At 44.0% G+C, this 19,142-nt stretch overlaps 2 protein-coding genes across 3 annotated transcripts; one reads left to right on the top strand and one right to left on the bottom strand.

The window, feature by feature from the left end:
- Window positions 1–1,798: 1,798 nt before the first annotated feature.
- LOC123110042 (phosphatidylinositol 4-phosphate 5-kinase 2-like) lies at window positions 1,799–5,593 on the bottom strand. 2 transcript variants are annotated; one of them, XM_044530444.1, is made up of 7 exons: window positions 4,715–5,593; window positions 4,400–4,568; window positions 4,153–4,263; window positions 3,864–4,057; window positions 3,632–3,774; window positions 3,419–3,515; window positions 1,799–2,465 (listed from the first exon to the last, which is right to left on the bottom strand). In XM_044530444.1, exons 1-7 carry the CDS (start codon window positions 5,296–5,298, stop codon window positions 2,144–2,146), a joined length of 1,620 nt encoding a protein of 539 aa, XP_044386379.1. In that variant the 5' UTR covers window positions 5,299–5,593; the 3' UTR covers window positions 1,799–2,143. The 2 variants fall into 2 exon arrangements, with proteins under 2 accessions (XP_044386379.1, XP_044386381.1); XM_044530446.1 differs by having other exon boundaries at window positions 1,799–2,456.
- Window positions 5,594–12,248: 6,655 nt separating this feature from the next.
- LOC123113824 (carotenoid 9,10(9',10')-cleavage dioxygenase-like) lies at window positions 12,249–16,257 on the top strand. The gene is made up of 14 exons (XM_044535136.1): window positions 12,249–12,506; window positions 12,790–12,860; window positions 12,950–12,964; window positions 13,135–13,246; window positions 13,545–13,644; window positions 13,745–13,807; window positions 13,951–14,061; window positions 14,145–14,329; window positions 14,553–14,691; window positions 15,146–15,263; window positions 15,341–15,442; window positions 15,598–15,867; window positions 15,981–16,092; window positions 16,228–16,257. The coding sequence occupies exons 1-14, from the start codon at window positions 12,249–12,251 to the stop codon at window positions 16,255–16,257; spliced, it is 1,686 nt and encodes a 561-aa protein (XP_044391071.1).
- The last annotated feature ends 2,885 nt before the right edge of the window (window positions 16,258–19,142 follow it).

The raw sequence follows: 19,142 nt of genomic DNA, 5'->3' as shown, positions 1-19,142 counted from the left end.
AGGGAGAAGAAGTATAGGAGATAAGAAGCATAGTTACAACCGAATACAAAATTTAAACTACCCATGCGGCTATCTATCTTATCTATCTCTTCATACATATCTTGTTTGACATTCTTCACCTTATTTATATTACTACTACTGTATAAAAAAATTCTGACATCCATATGAAGTTTTTTTTTCAAACATAACCGCCATATTTTACTATCGTGAATGTATAATACGGTACTCCCGCTAGTATTTTTTTTCTTCTCTAAACATGATAAACCGTATTTTTCAAAGCTTGGGAATTTTCCCTCCTTCTTCTCGGGACTAATCCCTTTCGGGCTTCCCGGCGTTATTCCTGCCTTACACGGTATGGGGTGCCTGTCAACTACAAGTTGTCTATGATTGACTTCGCAGACGCGCCGCTTCCTTATAGGAATCGGTTTGACCTTGTCGATGACAGCCGGGAAGTCTTTGTGCGGCGCCCCTAAGGACCATCGCCCTAGAACCGCAGTCATTCTCGTTGGACCCTTACAATAGATCTGAAACACCTGACACCAAATCACTCCACATGTTGAGAAACCAGAAACATCACTGCCCTAAGAAGATGGCGGAAATCTACGCCGAAGCTCCACCAACTACGCCCATATGGACGAACTCGATGAGGATCTGAGTCCGCAAGACAAACTCGAAGAAGAAGCCCCGCCATCCGTCCGAGCGTCACACCCGCAAGGACAAAAAAACCTAACCTAAACTACTAACCGGAGCGAAGGCACCGGGATCCCCCTCGCCGCCACAGGCCGTTGGAGTGACAGGCACACATACTCCCTCCTTTTTTTATGTACTTTGCATATAAGATATATCCGAGGTCAAACTTAGTAAAGTTAGAGCAACTTTATTATAGGAAAAAAATATCAATACTCATAGTATGATATCAATATCCTGAAATTAATTTTCATACCGTATAACTTTAGTGTCAAATTTTATGAAGTTTGACTTCAGACAAACGTTGTATGCAGAGTAAAAGGAGAAGGAGAGAGTACTTGTCATATATTACTGCTATGTAGATGTAGTTGTGCAAAGAAAAATCATCTTTTTTTGGAGAAAACTCCAAACAAAATAGGTCTTCACAATGTTCTTAACACCTCCTATATAAAAAGCAACTTGAGGCTTAAAAATAGTGCAAGTGCCTCGGTCCTGCCAGTGGACTTTGACCAAACTCTCTCTGCTCCTTCCTTCCACTGGTTGGCACTCTGACCAATGCCCAACAATTCAACACGGCTACTCCTCTCCTACCACACCACCCTAACCACCACTACTAATACTAAACTATGGCTGCTAATCACAAACAAGATCTCACCTACTACTAGTACTAATCCACATCACCAGCACATCCTCCTATTCATGCATACCTTTGTATAGTACTCCCTCCGTCCAAAAATACTTGTCATCAAAATGGATAAAAGGTAATACATCTAGATACATCCTCTTTTATCCATTTTAATAACAAGTATTTCCGGACCATGGGGAACCAACCCAAGATTAGCAACAATTAAATATTACAAAATAATATGGCCTCCACAGAGAGAGGGCTCAGCAGCCAGATGCTGCTAGATTTAACTAGGAGACAGTGCCATGCATCATAGTGTATCTGCACAAGATATTTCTTCCCTATTATCATATCATCATCCATGGCTTACACCAGACTCATCTTCTCTTTCTCATCAAACATAAAAAACACAACCTTGTCTCCCTTTCACTCCAACCAATCCAACACACATATACATACATAGGGCAGCAAAGCAGCCCACGAGACTAAACCGAAAAAGGCTTTCGCCCCGCTTTATAGATAAAGCAGACCGCCAAAGGACATACAACCACACCAAGTCCACACACACACACCCAAGTACCACAACAAGTCATAAGGTTCTGCTGAGGGCACAACTCAACAAGCCCAAAGAAAGAGAAAAAACAAAGCGAGACCCTCACTAACAAACAAAATCAGGGATCTGATCTGCCCCTCACTAACCAAATCACACAAACCATTTACAGACACCACCTCTTCCTCCCTCTCCATGAACCCTGGCTGTGTCTAAAAAATTCAGCCACTACAACCTCTACTGATGTGTGTATAGTAGTACATCAAAACTTATGTGGTACACTAGCACTCCTTGATGAAAACCCTGCCCATGAAATCCTGGAACCTCTGCGAGTAGAGCCTGGGGTCGACCGCGGAGATCGAGCTGGGGTCCGTCTGCAGCGACTTGTATGCGTGCTCCAGCCTCTTGCTGATGTCGTAGTCCCGGAGGATGTCGATTATCCCAAAGTAGAGGATGACGTCGTAGGCTTCACCCCCGCTCTTGCTCCGGCCAGACGAGAATCCCCCGTCACCAGAGGGGAAAGGGTCGATGTCGCTCATGGATGTGCGCTCCGCTCGAGCTGGCATGTGTGCACCCAGTCTGGCCAATGGTTTCCTGAAGTTCCTAAGAGAAGATGGATTAAAAATGAACCTGAAACTGGAGTTGCCGACTGTCCAATTGGTATTACTAGTTATTATACAAGAACAGTTAGAAATGAACTTGGAGTTGGAGTTGCCAAGTGTCCAGTTGGTATTAGTTACATTACATATAAGAGAAAACGATGAACACGATAGAATAATTAAGGGACCGTGCTATCTCGGTATTACAGGTGGGGGGCGAGCAATCCAAATGATGCCAGAACATGCACTATGTGAAAACTAGGGACGGCAGCAATCAAGTTTGCACTATGTAATGGCGACAGCTCATGTTTTATACAAAAGGAGACGGACAATGCGACCCCAGGTGTAACATCTTAGGGAGGCAAGAACTAAGTGTAGCACTTGTCACTAAAACAAGGCATGTGTTCCATTATAACAAGTGTACGTATTTGCAAAAGGCGACATTTTAGTAACTGAAGCTCTGGGATCCAAAGTATTATTACTAAACATGTCGCTTTGGTAGTACAAAGTGAGTGATTACTACAATTGAAGTACTAGTAGCATGGAAGTAGTTGCCCATTCAGTAGAGTTCTGAGATAGCGACACATTTGGTGCCTTTTTTCTGACAGGGAAAACATTCAAAGTGGCTAAGCCAAGATGTCAGGAAAAGATTTTCTTCACTCTTTATGCTTAACAAGAGCAGGCTCATATTGCAAGAAACATATTTGATCAAGTCCAGAAAAAATGTATCATGTCGTTTAGCAAATATTTAAAGGGGTGACATCGAATTTCATTTTCATGCCACTGATATATGATGTTTACAGATATCTTAACATAGACAAAAGAGGCTCCACGGTTTAATCAGTCTCTATTTGATTATCAATTTATCGGTACTATTTATGACTAGATTTCATTTAATTCTGCAAGGGTCAAGAAGCTACAGAGATGCATATGTGTGCAAGCACTATTATGACGTACAGGTGATCGGCCATCTTGTCCAGATCTTTAGCTGAGAGGCACGGCTCAGACACGCTGACGCTGTTTTGGCATGCCGACAGCATGTTGGCTGAAAGCTCTGGGTAATATAATTGCACACGTTAGGGGAAAAAACCATAATGTTGCAAAAATTCCATGCTTATTTAGCATTTAGCAGAATCATGTCTTCCTTCAAGTAACACCCAACTTGCTTACCAGGAGAAGTAGTAAAAGTAGTAAAAGTAGATGATGCCATCTTTGATGCAGGGACAATATCATCGCAAAAGTGAACTCCAACCAATAGACTGTAATCCATGATGCCCTCCGATTCCAAGAACGCGCAATCTCGTCTAAGTTGCCTAAAGAAACAATAATGGCATTTCAGACTCGATGATGCTGGAAGACAATATGGTTACGCTAGCATCACCGGGGAGGGCAGAAAGCTTACTCATGAAGCTCTTTATACCAAGAGCGCTGCATCCGGAACGCAAAGTTGAGATCCAGATCCTTGAGTGTGGTTGCATCGCCGGTCTCTTCTTCAAACCTGTCGGATTTCCGGCCGTAGGAGGAGCCTTTCAGGTCGTAACGGCGATGGATCCGGTGCTCCGAGCAGAACAGATTGCCCATTACGATGAACCGTACCTGCGAAAGAACATGTGTCAGTGTCATGAACCAAGAAACGGTCAACATCAGGGAGCCAAGGTAGTTGTTGTTGGCATGTGGGAAGGGTCGCACACCTTGTGCCCACCATATGGCTTCACCGAGTGAACGCCGTAGAACCTTGTGATGAGGGAGTTGTTGTACCGTTTAACGTGTTTGTGGTAGCTCGGCAACATCCGGATCAGCAACTGAATGGAGGTGAATTTCAGCAAATAAATACAGAAATAAATAGTGATGACCAATATATATATATATATATATATATATATATATAATGAAATAAAACTAGCTAGGAAACATGATCATATTGTTGGTTGGTGGTACCTTGACTTCGGATTTCTTGACGGTCTTGATCATGAAGCGCTCGTCGTGCGTGAGGTAGAAGAAGCTGCCGCTCTTCCCGGGCGACGACAGCTCCCGCAGGGCGTCGTCCCCGCAGATGGCAAGCATGTAGTCCGCCGGGTCGACGCCGAACAGCTTCCTCCTCATGTGCCTGTTATGTGAAGCAAACCAACATAAAAAGAAAGCAAGCAGAGTCAGTTTACAGAGAGAGCAGGTTGAAGTACTAACAAGTGACTGAACTGAACTGAACTGAACTGAAGATTATCTATGAGTTGGCATTGGAGAGGCAGCTACTACCTGAAGACCATGGGGCAGTAGTCCTTCCACCGGAACTCGTCGGAGGAGTGCGGCGGCGTGGTCCTGGACCCCGCCGGCGGGAACCGCGTCCAGAACTTGTCCCGGGGATCGAAGTCGGCCCGGCTGAGCTCCCGCATCGGCCTCGCCGCCGACCTCCCCACCGCGTGCCTGATGCCGAGCTGCAGGTTGAGCATGAGGTGGTAGTTCCGGTGGCCCTTGGAGATGGTCTTCCCGGGCCGCCTCCACCGTTGCGGCGGCGGATTGGTGCGCGGGGTGGCGGCCTCGTCCGGCCACGCCACGGAGACGGAGACGGCGGCCTCTTTCTCTTTGGTGCCGTCGCCGGCGGAGTCCCAGATGCAGAGCCGCGGCAAGGCGGGGGCTTTGGCCTCCGGCGAGCGGCTGGCGTTGCCCCCGGCATTGCCGGCGACGGCGTGGTGGGCGGTGGCCTTGCCGCGGCGGCAGGGGCAGGCGCAACCGTGCGTCGCGGTGGGCGAGGCGTGGGCATCTCCGTGGTGGGTGAGGCCTTGGTGGACACCTCCGTCTCCGTGGGCAGAAGCGACGGTCGCCGGCGCCACCCGCCTCATTGCTCCGGCATGAACCAGCTAATTGATTAGCGAGAGATGATATGAGAAGGAAGATTGGTTCAGCGGGGGTGGGTTTAGCGAGGAGGAAGGGAGGGGAGGGAGGGGTTAAGGTCACCAGGAGCACGAGGTGGCGGCCATTAACATCACCATCGCCATTGGCATTAGCAAAGAGATGCAAAGGCCAAAGGCAAAAGGCCAAAGCAAAGCAACAGGGCAGCAGGGAGGGAGGAGATCGAGGAGGACGGCGGAGAGAAGTCTGTCAGCCTCTGGCGTGGACGAGATTAGCGGAGCAAGCTATTAGTGAATGGGATTGGATTGGATTCATCATCATTTTATTTGATTGATGAAGATAATAACTAGGGTAGGGTAGGATCCGTCGTTGCTGATTTTTACTACTACTGATTACTTAGTACCCATACGTGTACTACCTTGTATTCTACGTACGTATTTCTTTTTCACGAATACGCAAAGCTTGCGTATCATTCATTAAAAGGGAATTGGGGTAGGAGCACTAAGGCACTACGTACACAATAGGAATGGCGAAGATCCTAGTGCGAGCACGAGAGGAAATGGGTATGCTCAGCCCCAAACAGTCTGCGGAGACTACGGTGTAATAGTGACCAGAAAGGTGGTCCCAAGAACATGCTTCCTCCTTGATGTCATGGAGAAGTCGTGAGGTGGAAGGGGTGGTGTCATCGAAGACGCAAGAATTCCGATGCTTCCATATGAGCCAGGCTACCACGAGTATGAGCAAGGCGATCCCTTTCCGGTGAGCCGCCGGTGCCCTAGATGTCGAGACGTGCCACCAGTCCAAAAAACGCTCATTGGGCGCCGGGGCTAGTGCCTGGGGGTAGCACCATCTGAAACAGTCATGCCACACCTGGCGCGAGAATGGGCAGCCGACAAGGAGGTGCTCCATGGTCTCAGCTTCCTGGTCGCAGAATAGACACATGGCATGCCGCGGGAGACCATGCCGAGCTAGACGAGCAGCGGTCCAACATCTGTCTTGGAGCGCAAGCCAGGCAAAGAACTTGGCACGGAGGGGCGCCCAGCTCCGCCATGTGAGTTGCCAGTGTGGCGCGCGTATAGACCGAGCGAAAAGGGCCACGTAGCATGATTTTGCGGAGTAGGTCCCGCTCTCAGTCCAACGTCGGCGGAGGAGGTCTGGCTGATCCGAGAGGGCGATGTGCTGAAGGCGGCGCCAAAGCTCGATGTATTCCACCATGGCCTGACGATGACATGTACCTAGGGTAGGGTCCTAGGCCTGACCTACATGCCCTACCCAAGGACACTACACCGGAGGCCAAGACCTACAAAGATAGAAAGAAGATACCGACTGGAATCATCACAGAGTGCAACCCACTCGACACAAGATCCACTCGGATACCCCACTTCCACTCGACCGTCGTTATTCACTCGGAGTACCAGAATTCACTCGAAGGACAAAAGATCTAGAGCTACCCCTGGATAGCAACGGTCAGGCGTTCATTCCGTCGCCTTACAGATCATTAAACATGGGCGTTACCAGTAACGTTTGTGACTTTCTCTCATTGAACCCTTGCGTAACTGAGGACTGTGAGGGGTCGGCGTACTCTATATAAGCCACCCCTCCCCTCTGGCACAAGGGTTCGCACTCTCTGTAACTTAACACTCCAATCAACAAAGCCCCCACGGCACCGAGACATAGGGCTGTTACCTCATCCGAGAGGGGCCCGAACTCGTAAATCCGAGTGTACAACCTCGCCGTAGCTAGACTTTGTCCTCTCCTACGTACCCCCATCTCTATTGTCAGATCCATTCCCACGACAGCTGGCGCCCACCGTAGGGCAGGCGTCTTAGCGACTTCCGACGAGGTTGCGATCTTCGATCTCCATTGACATGGTTTCCAGCGGTGGATTGCCTCTGGGTCGCGAGATCCGTCTCGGCATGCTCACCTTCATCGCCGACGATTCGGCCTGGCTCCAGGAAGTCCCCCTCGACATCGAAGCACTCCCCATTGCGGGGCGGTGCACTTCCGCGCGAGTGCCTGCGGCGTCCTCTTGCAGCAGCCGTCGACTCAGTATCGGTCGACCTCGGTGGCGTCTTCCCTCCCCGTTTCTCGCCGTCGCAAGTGATCTGGTTGCTCGCGGCTTTAGCGGTGGGTGAAGCACGCAGTGGCTCGACAGTTGTCCACTCCTCAGATTGCAGCGATCGAGCCCGACGAGTCCCTTTATAGCTTGTTTGATTTGCCTTCTGACCATTCGGATTTGTTTTCCGAGTGCGAAAGTAACGATCCAGCGGTTGAAGTCTTTGTGGTTGGCCCCCAGCATAGTCCACCTGGATTTCCCCGTGGTGGAGGCGAAAGCAGTGGCCCATCACACGCTAACGACGAGTACTACCCACAGGCCCTCAATGTGGAGCAAAGAGAAGAGTTGCAGTGTTGGAATGAGAAACTCCTCCAGACCCCCATTGTTGGAGAGACTGCCGAGGCCCGGGCTTTGGAGGCCGCGCGTGTAGCCAATCTGGAAAACATGCGCGTCTGGAGGATCTCCGACGTTCACTCGATGATCGCGCTCATCGATAGCCTCCGAATCCCAATTGACGTCAATGACAATTGTTCCCAACATGTTCCACTCGGGATGAGTTCCAGGTATTCCGCACTCCGATACAGAATGCTACAGCGGCCGCGTATTGTAGATTCAATCCAGTCGTCCCCCGTTCCGAGGCTGGTAGAGGCCTAGAGCAGGTTCGGACGCTGCTTAGAGCGGCCGGGGAGTAGAATTCAGCTATGTCTCGGTCACGCAATTGGATTCACAGCAGATCCGTCAGGGCGGACACAGTTCAGTCCGCTCACAGCCAAGATCACCTCCGCGGCGTGAAGATCGTGGTTATTGCGAGGACCAGTACCTGGAACGAGGCCACGGGCAGTTTGATCCTCGTCATCACCGTGACGACCGCCGTCAAGTGCGTACGCCCCCTCCGAGGGATGGTTCGTGCGTGCCCCGGGAGTATGATGACAGGCGCCCATTGATGTCTACTATACAACTTTATTCTTGTAGACTCGTGTTGGGCCCCCAAGCGTAGAATTTTGTAGGGCAGTAGCAATTTTTCCTCAAGTGGATGACCTAAGTGTTGGGGAACGTAGTAATTCAAAAAAAAAATCCTGCGATCACGCAAGATCTATCTAGGAGATGCATAACAACAAGACATGAGAGTGTGTCCACGTACCCTCGTAGACTGAAAGCGGAAGCGTTTAGTAACAGGTTGATGTAGTCGAACGTCTTCACAATCCAACCGATCCAAGTATCGAACGTACGACACCTCCATGTTCAGCACACGTTCAGCCCGATGACGTCCCTCGAGCTCTTGATCCAGTTGAGGGCGGGAGAGTTCCGTTAGCACGACGGCGTGGCGACAGTGTTGATGATGTTACCGGCGCAGGGTTTTGCCTAAGCACTACGATGGTATGACCGAGGTGTTAAACTGTGGAGGGGGGGGGCACCGCACACGGATAAGAGAACAACTGTTGTGCTTTGGGGTGCCCCTACCCCCATATATAAAGGAGGGAGGAGGAGGAGGCCGGACAAGAGGGTGCGCACTGATACGTCTCCGTCGTATTTACTTTTCCAAACACTTTTGCCCTTGTTTTGGACTCTAACTTGCATGATTTGAATGAAACTAACCCGGACTGACGCTGTTTTCAGCAGAACTGCCATGGTATTATTTTTGTGCAGAAATAAAAGTTCTCGGAATGACCTAAAAATCCACGGAGCAACTTTTCAGAATTAATAAAAAATATTGGTGAAAGAATCAACGTCAAGGGGCCCACACCCTGTTCACGAGGGTGGGGGCGCCCCCCTAGGGAGCGCCCCCTGCCTCGTGGCCCCCCTGAAACTCCACCGACGTCAACTCCAACTCTATATATTCACTTTCACAGAGAAAAAAATCAGAGAGAAAGATTCATCGCGTTTTACGATACGAAGCCACCGCCAAGCCCTAAACTCTATCGGGAGGGCTGATCTGGAGTCTGTTCGGGGCTCCGGAGAGGGGGGTTCGTTGCCGTCGTCATCATCAACCATCCTTCATCACCAATTTCATGATGCTCACCACCGTGCGTGAGTAATTTCATCGTAGGCTTGCTGGACGGTGATGGGTTGGATGAGATTTACCATGTAATCAAGTTATTTTTGTTAGGGTTTGATACCTAGTATCCACTATGTTCTGAGATTGATGTTGCTATGACTTTGCTATGCTTAAGGCTTGTCAGTAGGGTCCGAGTGCCATGATTTCAGATCTGAACCTATTATGTTTTCATGAATATATGTGAGTTTTTGATCCTATCTTGCAAGTCTATAGTCACCTACTGAAATACCTTTGCATATGGCCAATAAATCAACTTCTATACCTGTCGGTATTTGTGAGAATGTGCCTGTTGTGGTTGCAAATGTTACTATCTTGCAAATGAGCTTTTATATTAGTGCCTTTTCTAGTTATCATTTCTCAGTAAAACAATAATTATTGGTTTGCTCACTTCCTTATACATATAGTATGGCATGTGTACGCACCAACCTATATCATAGAGTTCGCTCATACGCAAGATAGACACAAGCCAATCTATGACATCGTCGCATGTATGTATGGTCTACACATTTGGAGATTCGGGAGTCTTGGAAGAGGACTATATGCAGCATAGCATTGAATCTCAGCAAAATCAAAAAAAATATTGTGATTTGCAATAAGCACGGTGATTTGCAATAAGCATGGTTTCAAATTCTTGATTAACATTCATCATTTTTTAATAAGTGATCAACATTTTTTGTATACATGTTCAACATTGTCCGAACGCTTGTTCAACATTTTTCAAATACTTGTTCAACATTTTCAATACTTTATTAAACTTTTTTTTTCAAATACTTGTTCAACAGATTTCAAATACTTGTTCAACATTTTTCAAATACTCATTCAACATTTTTCAAATACTTGTTCAACATTTTTTTAAATGCTTGATTAACATTTTTATATACACGATCAAGAAATTTCATCATTTTTATAATACATGGTAAATATATTTTTATACACATTCAACATTTATCAAAGCATTATGAGCATTTTTCAAATGTTATGTGAAGTACTGTTTTGTATAATATATGTTAAAACATTTAAAAGTGTAAACAAAACTAAAAAATGGAACCAAAAACGAAATAAACACATGAAAAGAAAAGAAAAGAAAATGAGGCAGTATACCTACCGCGAACCGGGCTAGCCCATATCCTCACATGCTTCAGCGAGTCTGAAGGGGCGACCGAGCTGGCCGTTTAATATAAAAAATATATAATAAGTATTTAAAAAATGTTGAACAAGTGTTTGAGAAAATGTTGATCATGTATTTAAAAAATATCAAAAAAATATCTAAAGAAATGTAAAATAAGTATCTGAAAAATGTTGAACAAGTATTTGAGAAAATAATAATCATGTTTAATTTTTTTGAAAAAGTAATTAAAATTGTTGAACAAGAATCTGAAAAAATATTGAACAAGTATTTGAGAAAATCCTGATCATGTTTAATTTTTTTGAAAAAGTATTTGAAAAATGTTGAACAAGTATTTGAAAAAATGTTGAAAGAGCATTTGAAAAAATATTTATCATGTATATAAGAACGTAGAATGAAAAACAAAATGAAACAAAGAAAAAACAAAAAAGAAAGAAAATAAACCAAAGAAAAAAAGAAATTGAAAAAACTGAAGAAACAATGAAAATAAAAATGAAAATCAAACAAAAAATGCAGAACAAAATAGAAAATCAAGCAAAAAACAAAGAAAAAAGAGAAGAAAACCATGTCAAAGAAAAGAGGAAAAAAACTTGAAAACCATGGAAAAACCGCGTCGTTTGTCTCAAGTACAAATCGCGCCCACAACTCAGCAAGTGCAAGTCATGGGCACAGTGTCTAGCGTAGGCAGTCCTCTCCCAGGAGACTGGAGATGGATCTCTGTTTTCTACGGGCTCACTTACGCCCTGTTCGGAATCTCTCCCGTCCGCTCCACTCCGCGGAGCTCCAGGAGCTCGGTTTGAGCTGCTCCGTGGAAATAAGCTGCAGTTTCCTCCGCTCTGGGAGCGTAGTCCAGGGAGCGGAGAGGAACCGTGAGAGCCTCCCACCCCAAGTACGGGCAGGGGTGCCCCTGTTTTTTTTTCGCTTTACTTTTTGAAAATGAATTATATTTAAAAATTGTTCATAAATTTTAAAATGTTCCTGATTTTAGAAAACAATCAAAATTTCAAAAAATATTCAAAAATCTAAAAATTGGAAACGAATTATGAATTTTAAAAACTATTCGGAATTTTAGAAATTGTTCACAAATTTGAAATTACCACTAATTTCAAAACTATTTTTTTCAACTCAAAAATTGGTCGCAACCTCCTAAAATTTAAAGACACTGTCAGAAGCACGCCGAGAAAGACCATTTGATAACCATCTCATTACATCTTGCTATGCTACATGTAGTCCATAGGGTCCAGGTCATCGCCTCAAACGCTATCAGGACATCAACAGCTGATCGATGAACTCTATGACAAGCTGCCGTTGCTGTAACAGCATCAATATACTATATCCAGCTCTCAATATATATCTGGGATTATTAAATGAGTCCATGTCGACTATTTTTAGTAAAAGAATTTGAACGGGGGGACGGCGCCAATCATGCATCCACTCATCAGACTGTTTACAGAGAGGATTTGATCAGAGTACTCAGTCCAGCCAGTGAGACGAGAAAGACAAGCGATTTGGGCGATGAAATCCTCGGCGTGGCCGGCCATCCGCGCCACCGCTGACATGACATATGGAGGCCGGTCGGCTGTCGTTGTCGCCATTGCCGTTCTGTCCCTCCCTTGCTCTTTCTACTCTCCCATCTCCCGACCATCTCCGGTCTCCTATACAAGCCCACCCCGGCCTGTAATCTCCAGCGCCACCAGCCACAATGGGAGAAGCACAAGCAGCAGCGGCGGCCACCATCACCATGGGACAAGATGCCGAGAGGAAGGGGGTGGTGGTGCCGGCGCCGCGGCCGCGCAAGGGGGTGGCGTCCTGGGCGGTCGACCTGCTCGAGCGGCTCGCCGTCCGCCTCCGCCACGACGACAAGAAGGCCCAGCCGCTCCCCTGGCTCTCCGGCAACTTCGCCCCCGTGCCGGACGAGACCCCGCCCGCCGCCGGCCTCCCCGTCCGCGGACACCTCCCGGTCAGCATCCCTCTCCCTCCCTCACCCTTTCACAAGATTTGTTTTCTAGACCAAATTACCATTTTCTCCGGCATTTTCTTGGAGCCATGCAGCCCTCTAGACCATCCTTTCCTTTCTACTCCCTCCGTCCGAAAATAGTTGTCATCAAAATGGATAAAAAGATATGTATCTAGAACTAAAATGCATCTAGATACATCCCCTTCTATCCATTTTGATGACAAGTATTTCCGGACGGAGGGAGTATGTACAAAAGAAGACAATTCTTTCTTTTTGTTATCTGCAGAAGTGCTTGAATGGAGAATTTGTGAGGGTGGGGCCTAACCCCAAGTTTGCCCCTGTTGCAGGGTATCATTGGTACTAACTCTTAACTTGTTGACAATTTTCCTTCCAACAATTGAGGGCCACATTTCTAATTTTGGTGTTTCTGTGTTTTTTTTTTGCAGGTTTGATGGGGATGGGTATGTGACACAATCCCTTTCTTTGCAATACTGTATATCTAGTTGTACCGGTTGCGTGCACGTTCATTTTCTCCTGTTTTCAATACGGTTCTACAACACACGATTTCCCGATAAGTCAAGCCTTAATCTATGATTCAAAACTATGGCTTCATGGTTGCATCTTCTCACAGAATGATACATGCAATGCGCATTAAAGATGGAAAAGCTACATATGTATCAAGGTACGTGAAGACTTCTCGCCTCGAGCAAGAAGAGTATTTTGGTGGAGCAAAGTTTACCAAGGTAAGGTTACATGTTTGACTAAAAAACCTGAATGTTCTTAGCAGCTAAATAATTATTATGTAACACTTCATTGTCACCATCTCCAACTATGCTCCCTTTTTCTGCGGAAAATGCTTCGATTTTCTGATTCATGCTTGCAACTTTCTTACTCTCTTAAGTTAGATCTAATATATAGCGTGCATGTGTATGACTTAATCCAGCACTAAAACCCTCTTTCTCCCATATCTTGTGGGTTTAGTGAAGGCTATATAAGAAACCGGTTGTGCGCATACGTGAATTTTTCCCTCAATCTTTACAGATTGGAGATTTAAAGGGTGTTTTTGGATTGTTTATGGTTCTGATGCAAGAACTTAGGAAGAAACTTAATGTCTTAGATGCTACTTATGGAATTGGAACAGGTACCTCTTTACCTTAAGTAGTTACTGATGTATATCTACATATGTTTCATGGCCATTTTATTTTAGTGCCAATTTGTTCATTTGCTCCCTTCTTTTCCAGCTAATACTGCACTTATATATCATCATGGCAAACTCATGGCCCTGTCAGAATCAGATAAACCTTGTAAGTTATCGGTCTGTTAGCACAATTTGTTTCTATACTAGATCATGGCACACACATTGCTATGGGCATAATAATACCATATACTCTGCATGATAAAGGGCACATGACAAATGTGGATCATGAGTTTCTATTTTTGTTTTCAGATGTTGTTAAGATCCTTGAAGATGGAGACCTGCAAACTCTTGGGTTGTTGGATTATGACAAGAGGTTGAAACATCCTTTCACCGCTCATCCAAAGATTGATCCATTTACAGGTACATTATAGTGAAAACATACTATTTCTTACTTACATTCATGAAAATTGGGTTAAATCATGTAGTTTTTATTCTTCTTTCAGATGAAATGTTCACCTTTGGGTACTCGCATGAACATCCCTATTGTACATATCGGGTCATCACCAAGGATGGAATTATGCTTGACCCTGTGCCGATAACAATACCTGAATCTGTGATGATGCATGACTTTGCCATTACAGAGAATTATTCCATATTTATGGACTTGCCAATGTTTTTTCGACCAAAGGTACATGATGATTTATGTACACAATAGTAAATGACATCAAGAATAAATATTTTCTGTAGGTTTTTCCCGTGTACCATTTCTTTCCCTCATGTTGAAGCATGCCAGTCAACATTTGTTTCACAATTGCATGGGATCAACATATTTTCCATTAACAATTGATAAGTGGTTAATACTCCTCTTCATAATATGGTCTTATTGTAACCTGATGCATTCCTGTGTAAAGGAAATGGCGAAAAATGGTGAATTTATCTACAAGTTTGATCCTACAAAGAAAGCTCGGTTTGGCATACTCCAACGCTACGAAAAGGATGAAAAAACCATCAGATGGTTTGAACTCCCCAATTGCTTCATATTCCACAATGGTATGCCATCTCTAACTTTTTTCTTGGGCTCCGAATGTGCAATCTTTCTATATCAGTTGTTGTTAATTCAAAATAGCCCAGGAAACGTCGACTATAAAATGTAAATACAATTCTTTATCGCCCAACAATGTTGTTTGGCACCCATAGCATAAGTAAGAACTAAAATTGAAATAAACATGTTCAAGAAGATGAATTAAGTGCAACGTCAGTTCCTTGAGTAATTTTAGAATTGTGCATGCAAAAACCAAAAAATAAATAAGTTGATTTTGGGTGAGATCTAATTATTAAAAATTCACCAGAAAACAATCAGATGAAAATATGAATAAGATAGTGAAACCCATCTTGCTTCTTTTCTAGAGCACATATCAATCGATGCATTGTACTAATTATTTGTATTTTTCATTTCATGTTAATATTATTGAACTGATCATAAGATGCATATCTCTTCTCGCAGCTAATGCCTGGGAAGAGGGTGATGAAGTTATTCTGATTACATGTCGTCTCAACAACCTAGATTTGGACCAAGTGAATGGTCACCAAAGTGACCAGCTTGAGGATCCCGGGAATGAGCTGTATGTATACCCACAATATCAACCTTTTATTTTAATTCCATGTAACCAAATTCTTGCCCTAATGTTATATCTTTCAGGTACGAGATGAGATTCAACATGAAAACAGGTGCTGCTTCGCAGAAGAAACTTTCAGTCTCTGCCATAGACTTTCCTCGCATCAATGAGAGTTATACTGGCAGGTACTTATATGGAGGTCTCACTTCAAAGTTTTTTTGTTCTATGATGCATATACCATAAAAATCACTATTAATATATGATAAAGCTTACATTTCAAAGTAAGATTCCTTTTGAGAACTATCGAACTTCCTCTCATCTGTTATTTTATTAAACACAGAAAGCAGCGGTACATCTACTGCACAATACTTGAGAGCACAGTGAAGGTGACTGGCATCTTAAAAATGATTGGCATCATAAAATTTGACCTACATGCGGAGCCAAAGAGCAGCAAGGAGCAACTTGAAGTTGGGGGGAATGTGAGTGGCATATATGACCTGGGGCCCGGTAGGTTTTGTTCGGAGGCGGTCTTCGTGCCCAAGGAGCCTGGTGTTTTAGGGGAAGAAGATGATGGGTACTTGATATTCTTTGTGCACGATGAAAACACAGGGTACTCCTTTCATTTCCTACATCAATAAGGGAAGATGCTACTGCTACATGGATGATGGAAATCTGAAGCTAATGTGATTAATTTTGTTTTCTTTGCATGCACTATGGATGCAGGAAATCTGAAGTAAATGTGATTGATGCCAAAACGATGTCTTCTGATCCAGTGGCGGTTATTGAGCTGCCAAGTCGGGTTCCTTATGGATTCCACGCCTTCTTTGTCAACGAGGTACTTTTCGGCTTGAAATGTGTTTGCTTATTTTATTTTATGAGATGTAATCATCAGGAGAAATATTGGTATTTGCAAATGGTAGCTGCTTTGTGTTGATGAAAAGAGAAACTAATGTTTGTGTTCTTTTGACAGGAACAACTAGGACATCAAGTAGAGCGGTGAAGAGCGATAAAAATGAAGCATTAGATGAAGAGGTTTTTTGTAATGGTGTGCGTGATGTAGTATCTTTTTGTTTGCCAGATCAGCGCGCTATGAAGGGTTTCACTTAGTTTTTCACCAATTTACTGGGCCAACATCTTCTTATTTAGTGAAAATGGCAAGTATTTTTGCCTTGTTTAAAAATATATAGAGGAAAGTAGCATTGTAACATCCCAAAATTCTAAATTTTGGAATACTATATTAATTAAACAACATGGATTATCTGTAAAAATGGTCCATGGCGACCTTACAACACTACAGAAAAGCCTCTTATTGAATGACACCATTATAGATATTTCCTAAAATTTACATCACATATGCATTTTTTCTGGAAATGTCATAAAGAGGTAATCGCATATGAGTTTTACTAGAAGAAAATTCGTATATCACAGGTGGTTCTTAAACAAAAAATGTGCTACTAACCCCCATCGATCATCGCTTCTTTCTCGGATCGTCTCCCTCTTCGTCCAAATCCCATCAGGAACTTCCCCTCCTCCACTCATTTTCGCTTCACTTCCACCTCTTCCACCATGTCAACTAGGGTTACTTCGGCATGTGGGACGAGGACCACCAATTCCCTACACATGTGGGTACCGTGTCTCTACATTGCCAGGAGGAGCATATTGAGAGGTGAAGCAACCCTTGATCTTCTACTACCAATGTGACAAGAGGAACGGTTGTCGATGCCAAAGCTAGGAGGCGGTGGTAGCTTCTTCAGCAATCCTTGCGGGTTGACCTTTGTAGTGGCAGGGAGGCATTCGAGCATAAAATCACCATTTTCTGTGTGTTTTAAATCTCTATCTCAGAAGGTAATGTGAGTCAATCTTTGACCTTTCTTTTTATTGGCGACTTAATTTTAACCAGCAATCGGTAAGTAAAACCGACTTGATGACCATGAAGAACCGTTTCTATGGACATATCTCTGGTAGTGCTAGCTAGGTGGCATCCCATTAACAGTACACACCCCGTAAAAAATAGTACATAATGTATGACTTCCAACATGCGGGTGAATGGTTAGGAGGGTGGTTGAACCCTCAACACACCATGGATCAAATCACATGTTTGACAACGTCACTTGCTTCATGGAGGTGTGATATTCTTAAAGTAAGAGACATCACCCCCCAACAACGAGGTCATTGTGTTCACTCGGTGTTTTTTTACCTAATATTGGGTATACACGGGTGAGCGTAGGTACCTATTGTTTGTCTTGAAAATTTCCAATAATATTTTATGACAACGATAAAATGGAACATGGATTCATCAATCGGGCTAGCGGACGACTCGGATGATATATAGTATCTTCCAAGCAAAAGGGAATCTTCATGGATCTATATTTCAGGCTAGCTTTTACGAACAAAAGGCTCACCGTACCTCAACTAGCGCTAAGGGCATGTTGATAGAGGAACATGCTCTGATCAAGCCAAAGTTGGGTATATACACTATAGCTTAGTTACGCGCACGCAAAAGCTAAATGAAGGACCATAGGGATGCAGGCCGCATCCGTCCGTGAAGTGAAAATTACACTAATCCTCATTACTTTAATAATCATCTTAGTTTAACTTTCCTGTTTGCGGACATGCGAACACCGTCCGCTTGCATCCCTAGAGGACGAGCTCATTTTTGTGAATAATTTAAAACCCACATTTTGAAGTTTCAAAAACAATCTAAAAAATAATCACACACGTTCGTACGGATCTATACTACACGTGTGTAAAATATGAAGATGATAGATGCACTGTTCCCTGTTAAAAATGCACGAATTTATCTTTTTTCTGTAGCTATCGCCATAATGTGTCTCATCGTCGGGCTTTGAACACATGTAAATTTTGAATGCATCATGAGAAAAATCAGACGTTTCTACGACTTTTAGTCGATGTTCTTGAGCATGGTTGCACCACAAGCTTAGGTGCAGCTCGTACGTGCTCTCGGACTATGGAACTATGATACCCATAACTACACACATAAATGCATACATGTTACATTTTGGCATGTATGTATGGTCTGTGTATGTGCACGATGCAAGTACAAAGAAATTTAGTCATGTGCCTGTAAATCAAATATACCCTAAAGTGAATGAGGAAAGGAAAGAAAAGCTGTGGCTAGGCGTCGTTGCTCACCTGCTGCTAGCTGTACTTACGTACGATCGGTCGATCGATCCGTTGATGGATGTGCTTTATCGTCAGGTAGATGGCGATAAGATCGTGCAGGTGCAGGCCAAAGACTGGAATGTTGGATGGAGCACCGGCCATTCGTATGGATAAGCTTTTTATGGCCATGTTATTTTGAGAAGACATAATTGCCTTATTAGTATGCTTGAAGTATTATTGTTTTTATATCAATATTAAACTTTTGTTTTGAATCTTATTGATCTGAATATTCATGCCACAATAAAGGAAATTATATGGATAAATATGTTAGGTGGCATTCCATACAAAAATTTTGTTTCGAAATATGTGAACTTTGTTCCATTTTTGCATAATAATTTGAGACCACATTTTTTTTCAATTCACAAAAAAAATCAAGTTCATGAATTTTTCTTGAATTCATGAACTTTCTCTAAAATTTCTGAACTTTTTTTGAGTTTGTCAACATTTTCTTAAGAATTACTGAGTTTTTTTTCAATTTCGTAAGTGTTTTTGAAGCTATGAACCTTTTCAAACTCACGAACATTTCCAATTTTAAATATTTGAAAAGTCAACTATCAACTGGTCAAACAATTGAACCAGGCGAGCGAGCGATCTAGGGCGAGCCAGCAAGCGCACGATGTATATCTGGGACGACCCATGATGCGCGGGCGTGAGCGTCGGTTGGAGTTTGCAGCGCCAAATGCGCTGTATACGAGCACTCCA

This window comes from Triticum aestivum, chromosome 5B, assembly GCF_018294505.1.
Source record: "Triticum aestivum cultivar Chinese Spring chromosome 5B, IWGSC CS RefSeq v2.1, whole genome shotgun sequence".
NCBI classification, from domain to species: Eukaryota; Viridiplantae; Streptophyta; class Magnoliopsida; order Poales; family Poaceae; genus Triticum; species Triticum aestivum.
This window is presented reverse-complemented; position numbering and strand designations above follow the sequence as displayed.

What these genes read in the sequence shown, in the direction of transcription:
- LOC123110042 (XM_044530444.1), bottom strand. Translation starts at nt 5,298, where the DNA reads ATGAGGCGGGTGGCGCCGGCGACCGTCGCTTCTGCCCACGGAGACGGA. An exon ending in TCAAGAAATCCGAAGTCAAG is followed by an intron (nt 4,264 to 4,399) that starts GTACCACCAACC and finishes ACCTCCATTCAG; the next exon opens with TTGCTGATCCGGATGTTGCC. An exon ending in GACAAGATGGCCGATCACCT is followed by an intron (nt 2,466 to 3,418) that starts GTACGTCATAAT and finishes ATCTTCTCTTAG; the next exon opens with GAACTTCAGGAAACCATTGG.
- LOC123113824 (XM_044535136.1), top strand. Translation starts at nt 12,249, where the DNA reads ATGGGAGAAGCACAAGCAGCAGCGGCGGCCACCATCACCATGGGACAA. An exon ending in AAAGATTGATCCATTTACAG is followed by an intron (nt 14,062 to 14,144) that starts GTACATTATAGT and finishes TTCTTCTTTCAG; the next exon opens with ATGAAATGTTCACCTTTGGG. An exon ending in GTGCACGATGAAAACACAGG is followed by an intron (nt 15,868 to 15,980) that starts GTACTCCTTTCA and finishes CTATGGATGCAG; the next exon opens with GAAATCTGAAGTAAATGTGA.